The 12,975-nt window shown below is 38.1% G+C and overlaps 1 protein-coding gene across 3 annotated transcripts in view; it reads left to right on the top strand.

Annotated features, from left to right (window-relative positions):
* Fancc (FA complementation group C) overlaps positions 1 to 12,975 on the top strand; it is a 205,875-nt gene that overhangs the window by 148,753 nt on the left and 44,147 nt on the right. For all 3 annotated transcript variants that reach the window (XM_070033704.1, XM_070033703.1, XM_070033705.1), the window contains exon 7: positions 733 to 897. In XM_070033704.1, the coding sequence (XP_069889805.1) occupies positions 733 to 897 (165 nt within the window). The remainder of the gene's footprint in view (positions 1 to 732; positions 898 to 12,975) is intronic.

The raw sequence follows: 12,975 nt of genomic DNA, 5'->3' as shown, positions 1-12,975 counted from the left end.
TCTTTCTTCCTTTCTTTCTTTCTTTCTTTCTTTTTTTGACGGCCGTAGGACTTGAACTCTGGGCTTGGGCGCTATCCCTCAGCTCTTCAGCTCAAGGCTAGTGCTCTACCACTTTTGCCACAGTGCCACTTCCAGTTTTTTAGTGGTTTATTGGAGGTAGGAGTCTTACGGACTTTCCTGCCTTGGCTGGCTTTGAACCGTGATTCTCAGATCTCAGCCTCCTGAGTAGCTAGGATTACAGGCTTGAACCACTGGTGCCCGGCAACATATATTTCTTAAACATACAATATGTATAAGGAATTGTCCCTAGGTGCTAAGAACAGAGTGCTGAGCAAGCTAGAAAAAGAAGAAGAAGGCCTTCCACTGAAAACTTCTGTTTAAGCAGTAGGACTTAGTCCCTAGACAGTGCAGCCAATTGGTAGTAGGGACTATGGAGAAAAGTGAAGAAGTGTTTATCAGTGGAGCTCTTGATTGTAAAACACATTTTATAAACTTTTACTGCCTGGTACTACTCCTACCACTGGTGTCATGTAGCTTGTGAGCTTTTGAAATATGATTGGTGCAGATGAGATACTGGGTCTTTCCTTGTATTCCTTTCAATGAATTTAAATTACTATGTTTAATATAGTGAACAATCATAGTACCTGTCATCAATCAAGGCAGGAGACTTTATATGTCTTTAATTACATATGGATCTCAGATTTGGGTAACAATTCCTTGTTTCTCCTATAGAATGGCTCCTGACCGAATGACATCTCTGTCACAAGTTTGTGTCCCACTTGTTACTCTGCCTGATTTTGAACCCTTGGTGGAGGCCCTGCTCACTTACCATGGACATGAACCTCAGGAAATCCTCCGGCCTGAGTTCTTTGAAGCTGTAAATGAGGCCTTTTTGCAGTAAGTGATGTCCATTATTCTGTCATCTGACTTCATTTTTCCTTTACATAAGATGTTTCAGTATGTGAGACATTTCCCACAAGAATGGCTTTCTATCTCCTTGAAGAACCCATAGGACTTTTTAAGTATGAGTTATGTTTAATCGGTATTTTCCATAGGTGAAAGTAAAACAAACTTCAAAGATATTTATCGGGCTGGGGTACACCTTAAATGGTAGAGTACTTGCCTGACATGAGGCATTGGTTTGATCCCCAACACCACACTCACGAAAATAACTTCATTTGAAATAATGGTAAATGTTATATTCCAAGACAAAAGAATTGTTTAGAAAGAACAATGTTGCTTGTATATATTATTAGCAAGTTTTATTGTTTGGCTGAAGAAAGCTGGATTCTCATGTTGGTTTTTGTATTTAGTCTGCAGAGATATGTTCTTCTGGCTGAAATATCCAGCCCAGCACAGATATGTGTTTGGAAAAGGTAGCAGTGTTTTAATACATCTCAGATTGTTGTGGATATTCTGTTTTAATGTTTCAATGGTCAAGAAGAAAAAAATTTACAGTGATCATTTTTAAAAAGTTACTTGGTGTGAAATATGACTTTTTATAACTTCATATATATAATATAACTTTTGATAATGTATAATGTAACTTTTCATACTATTACATTGGCCTGTTTTACACTATGTTAGATCTTTTGTTTTTGTATGAATTTATAGTATCAAGCATGGTTCATCTGGAAAAATCTTCATTCATTAATATATGCAGATCTCCCAAACACTGACATATTTCACTATGCAGCACAAAAACGTGGTCATTACTATCATCAATTATTTCATCAGACCACTGATCTCATCAGTTTGGAAAGCTGAGAAGCTCATGTTGGTTGACATAAATTTCCCAAGGTTATAATAATCTTAAAATAAGGTCACATGTATCATGGTCCACAAATTCTGTCACTATGTCATTTTGCTAGTTTTTGAGTACGTGTTTAGTGTTTTTTTGTGATATTAATCCTGAAGTTTGATTTCAGAATTTCGCACTTGTTAGGCATGTGTTATTTTCTCTGGTTGTTTTTAAGATAAAGTCTCAGGTTTTACCTGAGCTGGCCTGGAAGCATTATTCATGCATCTCACCAAAGATGGGCTGCATATGTCCCAGGCCAGCTTTTTCTGTAAAAAAGGGAAGCTTTATTAATTTTATCAAGACAGGTGCTCTTCTTGAAGATAAATATTTTTCTTTTGCAAACACTTTTATGAACTAAGGAGTCATTTTACCAAGTGTTTTGTTACAGAATTAGTGCCTTTCGTTAAGCTATTCTTGCCTAGTTCTCAGGGTATAGTAATCATTAGGTGAGTAGACAAGGTTACAGGAAGAGTTGCCTCTTTACTGAATGCTGTAGCTTAAGTGATGAGTGAGAGACAGGAGAAAAGCACAAGAGTTCCTAATCAAGTGAATATTAACAATGTGTTTTCCCTTGTTTCTGGTTTTTAATTCTCATGCCTCATTTCTCCTAATCTATCCTGCCTCAAATATTTTATAGTTCTTCATCGAACATTCTTCTGACTAAGTATGTTAGCTTTCCTGTGAGGGTGTGATTGATGGTACGGGTAAGGGGAGTGAAATGACCTCCTGATGGTGCAACAGTTTTACGCATTGTTGCTTTGGCAGCATCAGTACAGAGTTCACCACAGTTGTCCCAGGAAGTACAGTGAGACTCTAAATAGTTGTTCAACAACTTAAATTTCAACACATCATCTGATGTGGCCAGTTCTACAGAATAATGTCTCAACAGGTGAACACAATGACAGCAAGTCCAACCAGGTTTAGAGATTCTGTTGTAAAGCTGGAGTACAGTTCTGTGAATACAGTATTAGTAGGTCACATCTTTTTTTTAATTGTGAAAATACCGTACAGAGGGGTTACAATTATTTGGGCAAGGTCACATCTTCTTTTAAATCGTCTAATTCTTGTTTGTTCAGACTCTAAATGACTGGTGTCCAGTGGATGCTGCAATCAACAGTCTTTAAAACTCCTAATAGTATTTAAAATATCTTTTTGCGTAAGATACAAGAAGGTAAATTATTAACCTCCGTAAAGTCCAGGGAAAGATAGCTTCCCTTGTATTTTTGCTTTTATTTATATTTTAGCCCACCTTCTCTGCAGTAGATGTCTTTGCCTCATGAGTCAGAGAATTCTCTGATATGTCAGTTTCATCTTTCCCTGATAAGATAGCTGTAGTATGAGAAAGTGAATCTTTTTTTTTTTTTTTTTTTTTTGGTCGGTCGTGGGGCTTGAACTCTGGGCCTGGGCGCTGTCCCTCAGCTTTTCAGCTCAAAGCAAGCACTCTACCACTTGAGCTACAGCGCCACTTCCGGTTTTCTGGTGGTTTATTGGAGATAGGAGTCTCACGGTCTCTCCTGCCCGGGCTGGCTTTGAACCGCGATCCTCAGATCTCAGCCTCCTGAGTAGCTAGGATTACAGGCGTGAGCCACCAGCGCCCGGCTGAATCTTTTTTTTTTTTTTAATATCATTGTTGGCAGTGGTAGGGTTTTAGCTTGGGGCCTCTTGGAACTTGCTGGGCAGATGCTCTACTATGATAGCCGCACCCAAAAGTCCTTTTATTTTTTAGTTATATTTTCGATAAGGGTTTATGCTTTTTGTCCAGGCCATGTTTGGTTTATACTTAGTGTTTCTTGTGTATTGGAATGATGGATGTTTATTGATATTGAGAGGAAGGCAGTCCTGTAAAATTCTTTCTTGGGCTTGCCTTAAAGTCAGTCTCCCAATCTCTGCCTCCTAAAATGCCAGGATTACAGATATGTGCCACCATGTCCAGCCTAAGAGAGAGAATATTTTAATCCTCCCCTTTAAAGACAGCAATTCCTTGACAATAAAATGCTGTTAAATAAAATTCTGATAAATTGTAAACCATCTAAATTATGCATTAAGACATATAATTAAAATATGCATTGTATTTATATAAATATAATATTTAATGTAAAAATTGTTTCTATATAACATAAAATTAAAAGAGTTCAGATAAAATATAAAAAGCCTTTTAAAAGTTTTAAAACGTTACTAAAAATATGTTTCTTGTTATATTTCCATATGGGCATAGGAAAAGTAGCAATTTTTAAAGTATTTGCTTTTGAGATAATGGAATTACAGACATGACTTTAGATATAATCAAAGATAGTAGAGGCATAGTAAAAGTAAAAAAGAAAAAAAACTTAATTTAGTCTCTGAAAAATATGCAAAGTTATATCTGTAACATACCTTACATTTTTTTATTTCAATAAATATTTTATGATCAGAGGCACATAGGCATCATACCTTTGTGTACTCCCCTAAGAGCATCTTTCTTTGGTCTCAATGTGTGTGAATGCCTCGCATACCTTTACATTTTTTAAGAACATGAAAAAAAAACAAGTGTCTGTTTCACTGTCAGAGAAATAAAATTATCAGATGCATGTTGGCTCTGTGATTCCACTGTGCACAGACGTCTAAATAGGAAAGAAAATAGTGTTGAATGTCATCTTAGTATTTTTATGGAAACAGCTGTGGCCTCACAGAAACCTTGAAGAGTCATAGTTTCCCTGCATCACCACAAGGGTTTTGTGAACCCCAGAGTGAGAATTGTTATATGTTAGAAGTTAGAAAAATATAGTTTCTTTCTTCATTTCTTCATTTTACCTTATACCTTTTACCTATAGCAATTTCTAGATTCTCTTACATAAGATTTCCAAATTCCATTAAATCAAAATGAGATTCAAAGTATTAATTCAACTGAGGTGATGTTACTTTCTTTATTTGGAATTTTTTTTTTCATTGTGCACATTCATGTGTTAGAGTGTGATATTTGAACTCAGGACCTAGGCTTGCTAGGCAAGAACTTTACCATTTGAGCCATGCCACAAGTCCAGGGTGTGATAATTTATTACATACATACAAATGTATGAAGATTACTGATGTGATTCTAAGTTACTTTTTACAAGCCTTAAGTTTTTTGCTAAAATACTATACTTTTAAAAATGTTTTATTGATGTTGTTTGCATCCTTCAAATCTGACTTTTAAATATTTTGAGAGATAAACTGGAGAATTGCTATGTATATAGAACCTTCCTTATTCTAGTATGCATCAAAAAAACAACTATAAGCCAGGTGCTGGTGGCTCATGCCTATAATCCTAGCTCCTCAGGACGCTGAGATCTGAGGATCGAAGTTCAAAGCCAGCCTGGGCAGGAAAGTTTGTGAAACTCTTATCTTCAATGTAAACCACCAGAAAACAAGAAGTGGTACAGTGGCTCAAGTGGTAGAGCGCTAGCCTTGAGCTGAAGAGCTGAGGGATAGCGCTCAGGCCCAGAGTTCAAGCCCCATGACCAAACAAACAAACAAACAAACAAACACCAAACCCAACAACTATAATCTCATTAGTACATCTAAAAATTGATGTTAGTTCCTTATCATACTCCCATATCTCCCAGGGATTAAATTCTCTCAGCTTTTTGACAATTTTTCTTGCAGTTTGTTAAGAGTTTAAAGCCCACATACTGCATTTGGTTGTAGATTTTGTAGATTCTTTAGCATCTTCAATCTGTAATCTGGTTTTTGTTGAAAATAATAGTGTTGTTTTTCTCTTGGGTTGTAGAGCATTTCAACCATCTTGAGTGTGGTGATAGAGTACATAAACACCCATCTTGCTCCTTGCAGTCTTAAGATGCCCCTTTGGTCATAATTGAGGGCCATACAGAAATGCCCCTCAATTTCTTTTCTTTTTTTTTTTTATTGTGAAAATACCATACAGAGGGCTTTCAATTACATGGACAAGGTAATGAGTACAATTCTTATCAAGCATTGTTGCCTCCTCCTTTTTTTCCCCTTCCCATCCCTTCCCACCTCCCCCACACACACACTCCCCCCTTCCTACCCTTTTACCCCCCCTCCCGGCCAAAATTGTAAAGTTCGTTTTTCGACATAACATCTTGTACATCTCATTGTTGCAGTGGGTCTACCTGTATCCACTACCTAAACAATTTGTTTTTTCCCTTCCCCTCCACAAATTATACCAACATTGAATACAGTGAAAACAGGGGTTATACCATGGGGGAGGGACATACAAAGAAACAAAAATATCACCTTATAAATACGTTAGAAATAATAGCAAGAAAGAAAAAACCACTTGTGTCCTTATCTTGGGGTTCATTTCACCTAACATCATCTTATCTGACCGTTTCTGCTTGTCTCAGACATATACTAGTAATTGCAAATAAGGGAAACCATGGGACCTACGTTTCTTTGGGCCTGCCTTACTTTGCTTAATATAATTTTTTTCCAAGTTTTTCCATTTCCTAACAAATGGGGCAATGTCATTCTTTCTGATGGAGGCATAGAATTCCATTGTGTATATATACCACATTTTCTTGATCTATTCATCTACTGAGGGACATCTGGATTGGTTCCATATCTTAGCTATGGTAAATAATGCTGCAATAAACATAGTTGTGCTGGTAGCTTTAATATGGTCTTGTTTGTGATCATTTGGGTGAATGCCCCAAAGTGGGATTGGTGGGTCATAGGGGAGCTCTATGTGGAGTCTTTTGAGGAACCTCCATACTGCTTTCCAAAGTGGTTGAACAAGTTTACATTCCCACCAACAATGCAGTAAAGTTTCCTTCTGTCACATCCCCTCCAGCATCTGTTGCTATTAGAGTTCTTGATTCTAGCCATTCTAACTGGGGTGAGGTGGTATCTCAATGTTGTTTTGATTTGCATTTCTTTTATGACTAGGGAGGTTGAGCATTTCTTCATGTGTCTATTGTCCATCCTTCTTTCTTCTTCAGAGAAGTTTCTCTTTAAGTCTTTCGCCCACTTATTTATTGGGCAGTTGTTTCTTTGAGAATTTGTTGTTGGGGGATTTAATTTTTTGAGTTCCAGGTATATTTTAGATATGAGACCCTTGTCTGTTATATAGCTAGTGAAGATCTTCTCCCAATCCGTGGGCTTTCTATTAATCTTGCTAGCTATGTCCTTTGCCATGCAGAAGCTCTGCAATTTCATGCAGTCCCATTTGTCCAACCTTTCTTTGATTTGTTGTGTTTCTAGGTCTCTATTAAGAAAATTTCGGCCTGTGCCAAGGAGACCTAGGGTTTCTCCTATTCCATCCTGTAGTGTTTTCAGAGTGTCTGCTTTGACTCCAAGGTCTTTGATCCATTAGGAGTTGATTCTGGTGCAGGGTGATATATAAGGATCTAGCTTTAGTTTTCTACAAGTGATTAACCAATTTTGCCAGCATCATTTACTGAAGAGGCTGTCTTTCTTCCATTCTATTATTTTTAGCTTCCTTATCGAAGATTAGATGGCTATATGTCTGTGGGTTCATTTCTGGGTTTTCAATTCTATTCTGGTGGTCCTGAGGTCTGTTCTTGTGCCAGTACCAAGCTCTTTTGATCACTATGGCTTTGTAGTAGAGTTTGAAATTTGGTATTGATATTCCTCCAGCACTGTTCTTTCTGTTAAGGATCGTTTTTGCTGTTCGGGGTCTTCTATTGTTCCATATGAATTTTTGGATTGCCTCTTCTTTCCTGGAAGAATGAGGTTGGAATATTGATAGGTATCACATTGAATTTGTAGATAGGCTTGGGAAGTATTGCCATTTTAATGATGTTGATCCTTCCTATCCAGGAGCCTGGGAGGTTTTTCCACTTTCTAAGTTCTGTTTTGATTTCCTTTTTCAGGTTTTTAAAGTTTTCATCATAGAAGTCCTTCACTTCTTTGGTTAGGTTAATTCTTAGGTATGTCCCTCAATTTCTATATGCAGTTAAGCCTATATTGTTTTGATTTAGCCTGTCATATATCATAGATTCATGTCCTAGTACAGTTGTTTTAGTAGTAGAGTCTAAAATGCTTAATATAAAACTAGGCCTCATTCGTTCTCATTTCTCTACTCTTTTAGTCTAGTATGTATGTGTCTGTGTGCTTTTCCATGTATTTTATGCATTATTGCTTGCTTTACCCTCTATGTAAACTTTGAAACAAATGTGTTTGGCTCCTGGAAAAGACAACTAATGTTATTTGAAAGGAGGCACCTGTTAAGTATATAGAAATACTTAGTTAGAGCTGCAGCTTTATGATGTTGAGGCTTTGTCAACCTGTCCAAAAGCATATCTATCTGCATTTGTTTAGTTTGACTTTTGTGATCTTGAAGAAGCATTTGGTATATTTCCCACACAAACATTTTAGATGTTTATAACAAAATCAGACATTTGAAGCAAAATGTAGATGTTTGCATTTTAGAAATATTAAACAAAACAGTGCAAATCTTTTGGAATTATTATTATTATTGGAAGTGGTGCTATGTCTCAAGCCACCAAGTGCTAGCCTTGAGCAAAAGTAGCTCAGGGACAGTGCCCAGGCCCAAAGTTCAAGCCCAGGACTGGCAAAAACAAACAAACAAACTACTCTTTCCTATTACTATTGTCAAGATTTGTAGTGTTTTTGTTTTGTATGTTTTGGTTAATATATGTGGGTCTTTTCCATCTTCTAATGGAGGGCGTGTGTGTGTGTGTGTGTGTGTGTGTGTGTGTGTGTGTGTGTGTGTGTGTGCGCGCACACCTATATGTCTAAGGCTTGAACTCAGGGCCTAGATGTTGTCCCTAAGCTTTTTTGCACAAAGCTAGCACTCTACCACTTGAGCCACAGCTCCACTTCTAGAGTTTTTTGGTGGTTAATAAGAGTTTCATAGACTTCCCTGCCCAGTCTAGCTTCCAACTATGATCATCAGATCTCAGCCTCCCGAGTAGCTAGGATTTCAAGGCATGGACCAGTAGTGCCTAGCTCTAATGGAGTTTTTATTCTATCATTATATTTGGGAAATGAATCCTGAAGTTCTGACAGTTCAGAGAAGGCAGTTTCTAGTAGAGTGTTTCCATTTCTTATATGTAACTCTTTGAAATTAGAATACACATTTTAATTTCATTTTATGTGAAAACTTGTAACCCATACTTTATTAAAATAAGATTTAGAAAGGAAACATGGCTAAGTCATTTGGTATTTTTAAAAGATTAAAGCATAATTATCATCGTGGATGAAAAAGACTTTTTTTCTATCTTCACTAAACCCTTTGTCAAAATTTATCCAGTAAATCAAGATTTCCTGAAAAATCTAACAATTATCTTTATTATATCTGAGGTAATAATTTAAGAATTTATACTGTGTGTTGAGTGCTAACTTTTACATCACTTGAGTATATACTTGAGATTCTAATGGTGTTCTCTACCAGCTTTCACTTTTCTCCACAGCATCTTTGCAAAATACTTACTTTGAAGTAAAATGATCTTTGCCTTTCACCATGGCAGCTCCATTTCTGATGCATCTCTGATACATCTCACAGAAGAATAAGGTCTGAGCAATCTGTATGTCCAGTCTTTCTTTTTGGCATTCTCCGTGAAGCCCCAACACACTCAGAAATTACTGGCAAGAAGGCAACATGCTCAAATGTTGTTGCACCCCACCCATGGGGCTCTGAGGAAGCCCGAGCCACAGGTCTGCCAGCCAGCCCTCCTGCCTTTCTTTCATCTTACATATGACAGCATGTTCTCCCTCAACAACTAATAAAACGTATTTGGTTTGGAAAATTACATCTGCTAATCCACAGGGGACAGACTGTCCAGAAGAGTTGGGTGGTCCTTAACATGTCCAATTCTTCCAGCTTCAGCAAAGCAAGTTTGTCCAGGAGTGGCGTAAGAGCTGGAGCCTTTTCATGGGCTCATTCCCATGACTGGAGCACCCCTGCCACATGTTGACACAGGGAGGCTGATTTAGTCAGTGTGAATTGCTACTGCATGCCCCTTGCCACTCCCCACACAGGCTTCATGTTCATTTGGAAACTACACACTTGCTTTGACCAGTGTATCTTGCCCTGTATTTAGCCTTCCAACTGTTTGCTTACCACAGTACACCAGTGGAATTTCATCTGTTTTATTATTAGTTGGATGTCTTTGGTCTTGGCTTCCAAATACAGTCATGTATTTTCAAAAGTGATCTGCCTATCTTCCTTTGAACAGCACATGCTTTCTCACCCCGTGTGGTTGAGATAACCAAAAGGAACGATTTAAGTTTTTGGCCTAAAAGTCAAGCCTAGCTGTTCACATCTGTCCCTGAGGGGTACCTTCACAGCCACCTGCAAGCTGCAGATTGCATAAAACCTTTCTGGGAGGGCTGCTGGGGTTCCTTCCTCAGTCTGTGAAGTGGAAGTAATTCAGTATGACATATCTTCTGATGTGAATCCAAGTCCATTGGTTCAAAAACACTGACAAGTCTTAATGACTGTGTGGAGTGGTTTTGCCAGTGAACAAACTTAAGAATAAATGTACAAATATGACGTTGGGATGTAATAAGAAATATGTGGTCTCTGTCCAAGTTTCTAAAACACTTGGAATTTTCTTAATGGCAGAAGTGAGAGGAGCATCTTTTGTTATGCTAGGCTCCTCTCAACCATAGCTCAGTTTATGCTATTAGGGTGAGTTCTGGTCTATCCTGAGAATTTCAAGATGATGGGGGAAGGGTGCTGCAGTAGGGGGGCTGGCAACCTGAGGAAGCAACCACGTGAATGAAGCTTTGGAACTTTCAGCCCTACTCCTGATTTCTGGAACTGGACTTAATCAGCAACAGCCAGTATCAATCATGCCTTTGTAGTAAGGCCTCCATGAAAACTCCTATACTGGGCTGGAAATGTGGCTCAGTGGTAGAGTGCTTTCACTAGCACGCATGAAGCCCGGGGTTCAATTCCTCAGTAACACATAAACAGAAAAAGCTGGAACTAGTGCTGTGGCTCAGGTGGGAGAGTGCTAGCCTTGAGCAAAAGAAGCTCAGGGACAGTGCCCAGAACCTGAGTTCAAAGCCCAGGACTGGCAAAAAAACAAACAAACAAAACCAACCTATACAACGGGATTTGAGTAGCTTTTGGGTTGATAAACAATCAAGCTGGTGGGGTACTGGTGCATGTAGAGGGGGCAGGGAAAACTGAAACACTTTCTGCACATTGTTCTATGCATCTCTTCCATTTGGCCATTCCTGAGTTGTGTCCTTTATAAGAAACTGGTAGCAGTAAGGAACAGGCTTTCCTGAGTTCTGTGAGCTGTTCTAGCAAATGATCAAACCTGAAGAGGGGGTTATGGGAACCTCCTATTTACAATAGAAGGCTCAGAGGCCTTTAATCTCTGGGTTCTGCACTAACCCTGAGTTGCTTGAGTCCAAATAAAATAGAACCATGCAGTACGTAATTGGGTGTCCTGAGGGATGGAAAAATTTTTCCCCCTAACTTGAATAAAAATCAATCAGTAAGTTCTTTGTCAAATATTATACATGAATGTTCAAATAAATGAAGATTAGTGTGATACCAAGGACAGAAGGGGAGTGAAACAATAATAAAACTCTCATTTCTATTCTTTCACCAATTGAGACTTTCTGACATACATTTGCTCATTTCTTTCTTTCTCACCCTCTATTCCCCCCATCCTTAATAAAATATCATAAATTTAGTCATTGATAAAAGGTTTTCACATAAAAATCTGCTAATACTGATTTCTAAGGAAAAATTCCAGTACATTTTGCTTTGGACATGTTTTCACCTGGGCAGTTGCTGCACTTTGCTTAGAGTAGTGAGGCACTTTGTATATGCATATGATAACAGTGGCACACATTTCTCAGTTTTGATATGGTGCAAAGATCATGTTATCAGGTCAATACAAATTTACAACATAATAGAGAAGTGTAGGTTTGGGAATTTTGTTTTTGTTTTTGGCTTGAATAACAGAAGTTTATTTTTTCACAGTTACGGAGTCTGGAACTCTGAGATCAAGTGTGAGCAATGTTTTTTTTTTTTTTTTTTCTAAAACCCTTTTCCAACCAGGCACCGGTGGCTCACACCTGTAATCCTAGCTACTCAGGAGGCTGAGATCTAAGGATCACAGTTCAAAGTCAGCCTGGGAAGAAAAGTTCTCGTGAGACTGTTATCTCCCATTAACTAGAATTGGCACTGTGGCTCAAGTGGTAGAGTGCTAGCCTCAAGCACAAAGAGTCTCAGGGACAGTGCCCAGGCCCTGAGTTCAAACCCTACAACCAACAACAACAACAACAACAACATATATATATATTTTTTTAAACATGCTTTTCCTTAGCTTGTAGGTGATTGTCTTCCCACAGTCTTCCCATATTAGGCACGTATCTATGGCTAAATTTCTTCTTAGCATTTTTTATTAGCTTAGTTATACAGAGGAGGATTTCATTGCTATATTTTCACACATTGACAATATGTAACAATCTGATCTCACCCCTTTACTCATTCTCCCTTTCCCCTTCAAAAAGATTAATAGAGTATTTTTCCTAATTCCTTGAAATTAATTCTCCAGAAAATTGATCCCAATCTTTTTCTGTTTCTTAGGCAGTATAAACAGCTTGGACTTCTCTCTGCTTATAATCAGCACTCAGGAAGCTGAAGCAGTAGGATTGTTGAATTCAAGGCCAGGCTAGACTATATATAGTAAAACCCTGTCTGAAAAACCCAAACCAATAAGAACAAAAAGTAAACTATCCTGCCTGCACATTTATGTTAGCTGAGGAAGCTCCAGCCTTTCTTGACACTTTAGAACATAGAATGTGCCCCTCACAAGCTCACTTTCACCATGAACCTTTCTTGTTTTTCTTTTATAGCTGTTTTTTTTTTTAAAAAGCATTTTGAGTCACAAATATTTAATAAGTAGACGGACCAATTTCTTTATCCACTCCCTGTTTTTTATGGAGAGGATGAGGTAAGTCTCTGCCTCACTAAACTGAGTACTTTGGGAAGCAGTAAGTCTTCTTAATGTTGAGGGAGGTACCTGTTGGGAAGAGTCTACTAGCCGGTATTGAACAGGAAACTTGTCCTGCCCAAACTTCTGCTTTATTTCAAAAAATCATCATTAAAAAACAAATGTTCGGGGCTGGGAAGGTGGCTCAGTGGTAGAGCGCTTGCCTTGCATGCATGAGGCCCTGGGTTCGATTCCTCAGCACCACATAAGCAGAAAAAGGAAAAAAAAAGC

Source organism: Dipodomys merriami, unplaced genomic scaffold (assembly GCF_024711535.1).
Source record: "Dipodomys merriami isolate MVZ:Mamm:240054 unplaced genomic scaffold, mDipMer1.0.p SCAF_22, whole genome shotgun sequence".
NCBI classification, from domain to species: domain Eukaryota; kingdom Metazoa; phylum Chordata; class Mammalia; order Rodentia; family Heteromyidae; genus Dipodomys; species Dipodomys merriami.
Note: the sequence above shows the minus strand (reverse complement) of the source record. Positions and strands in the feature narration are given on the sequence as shown.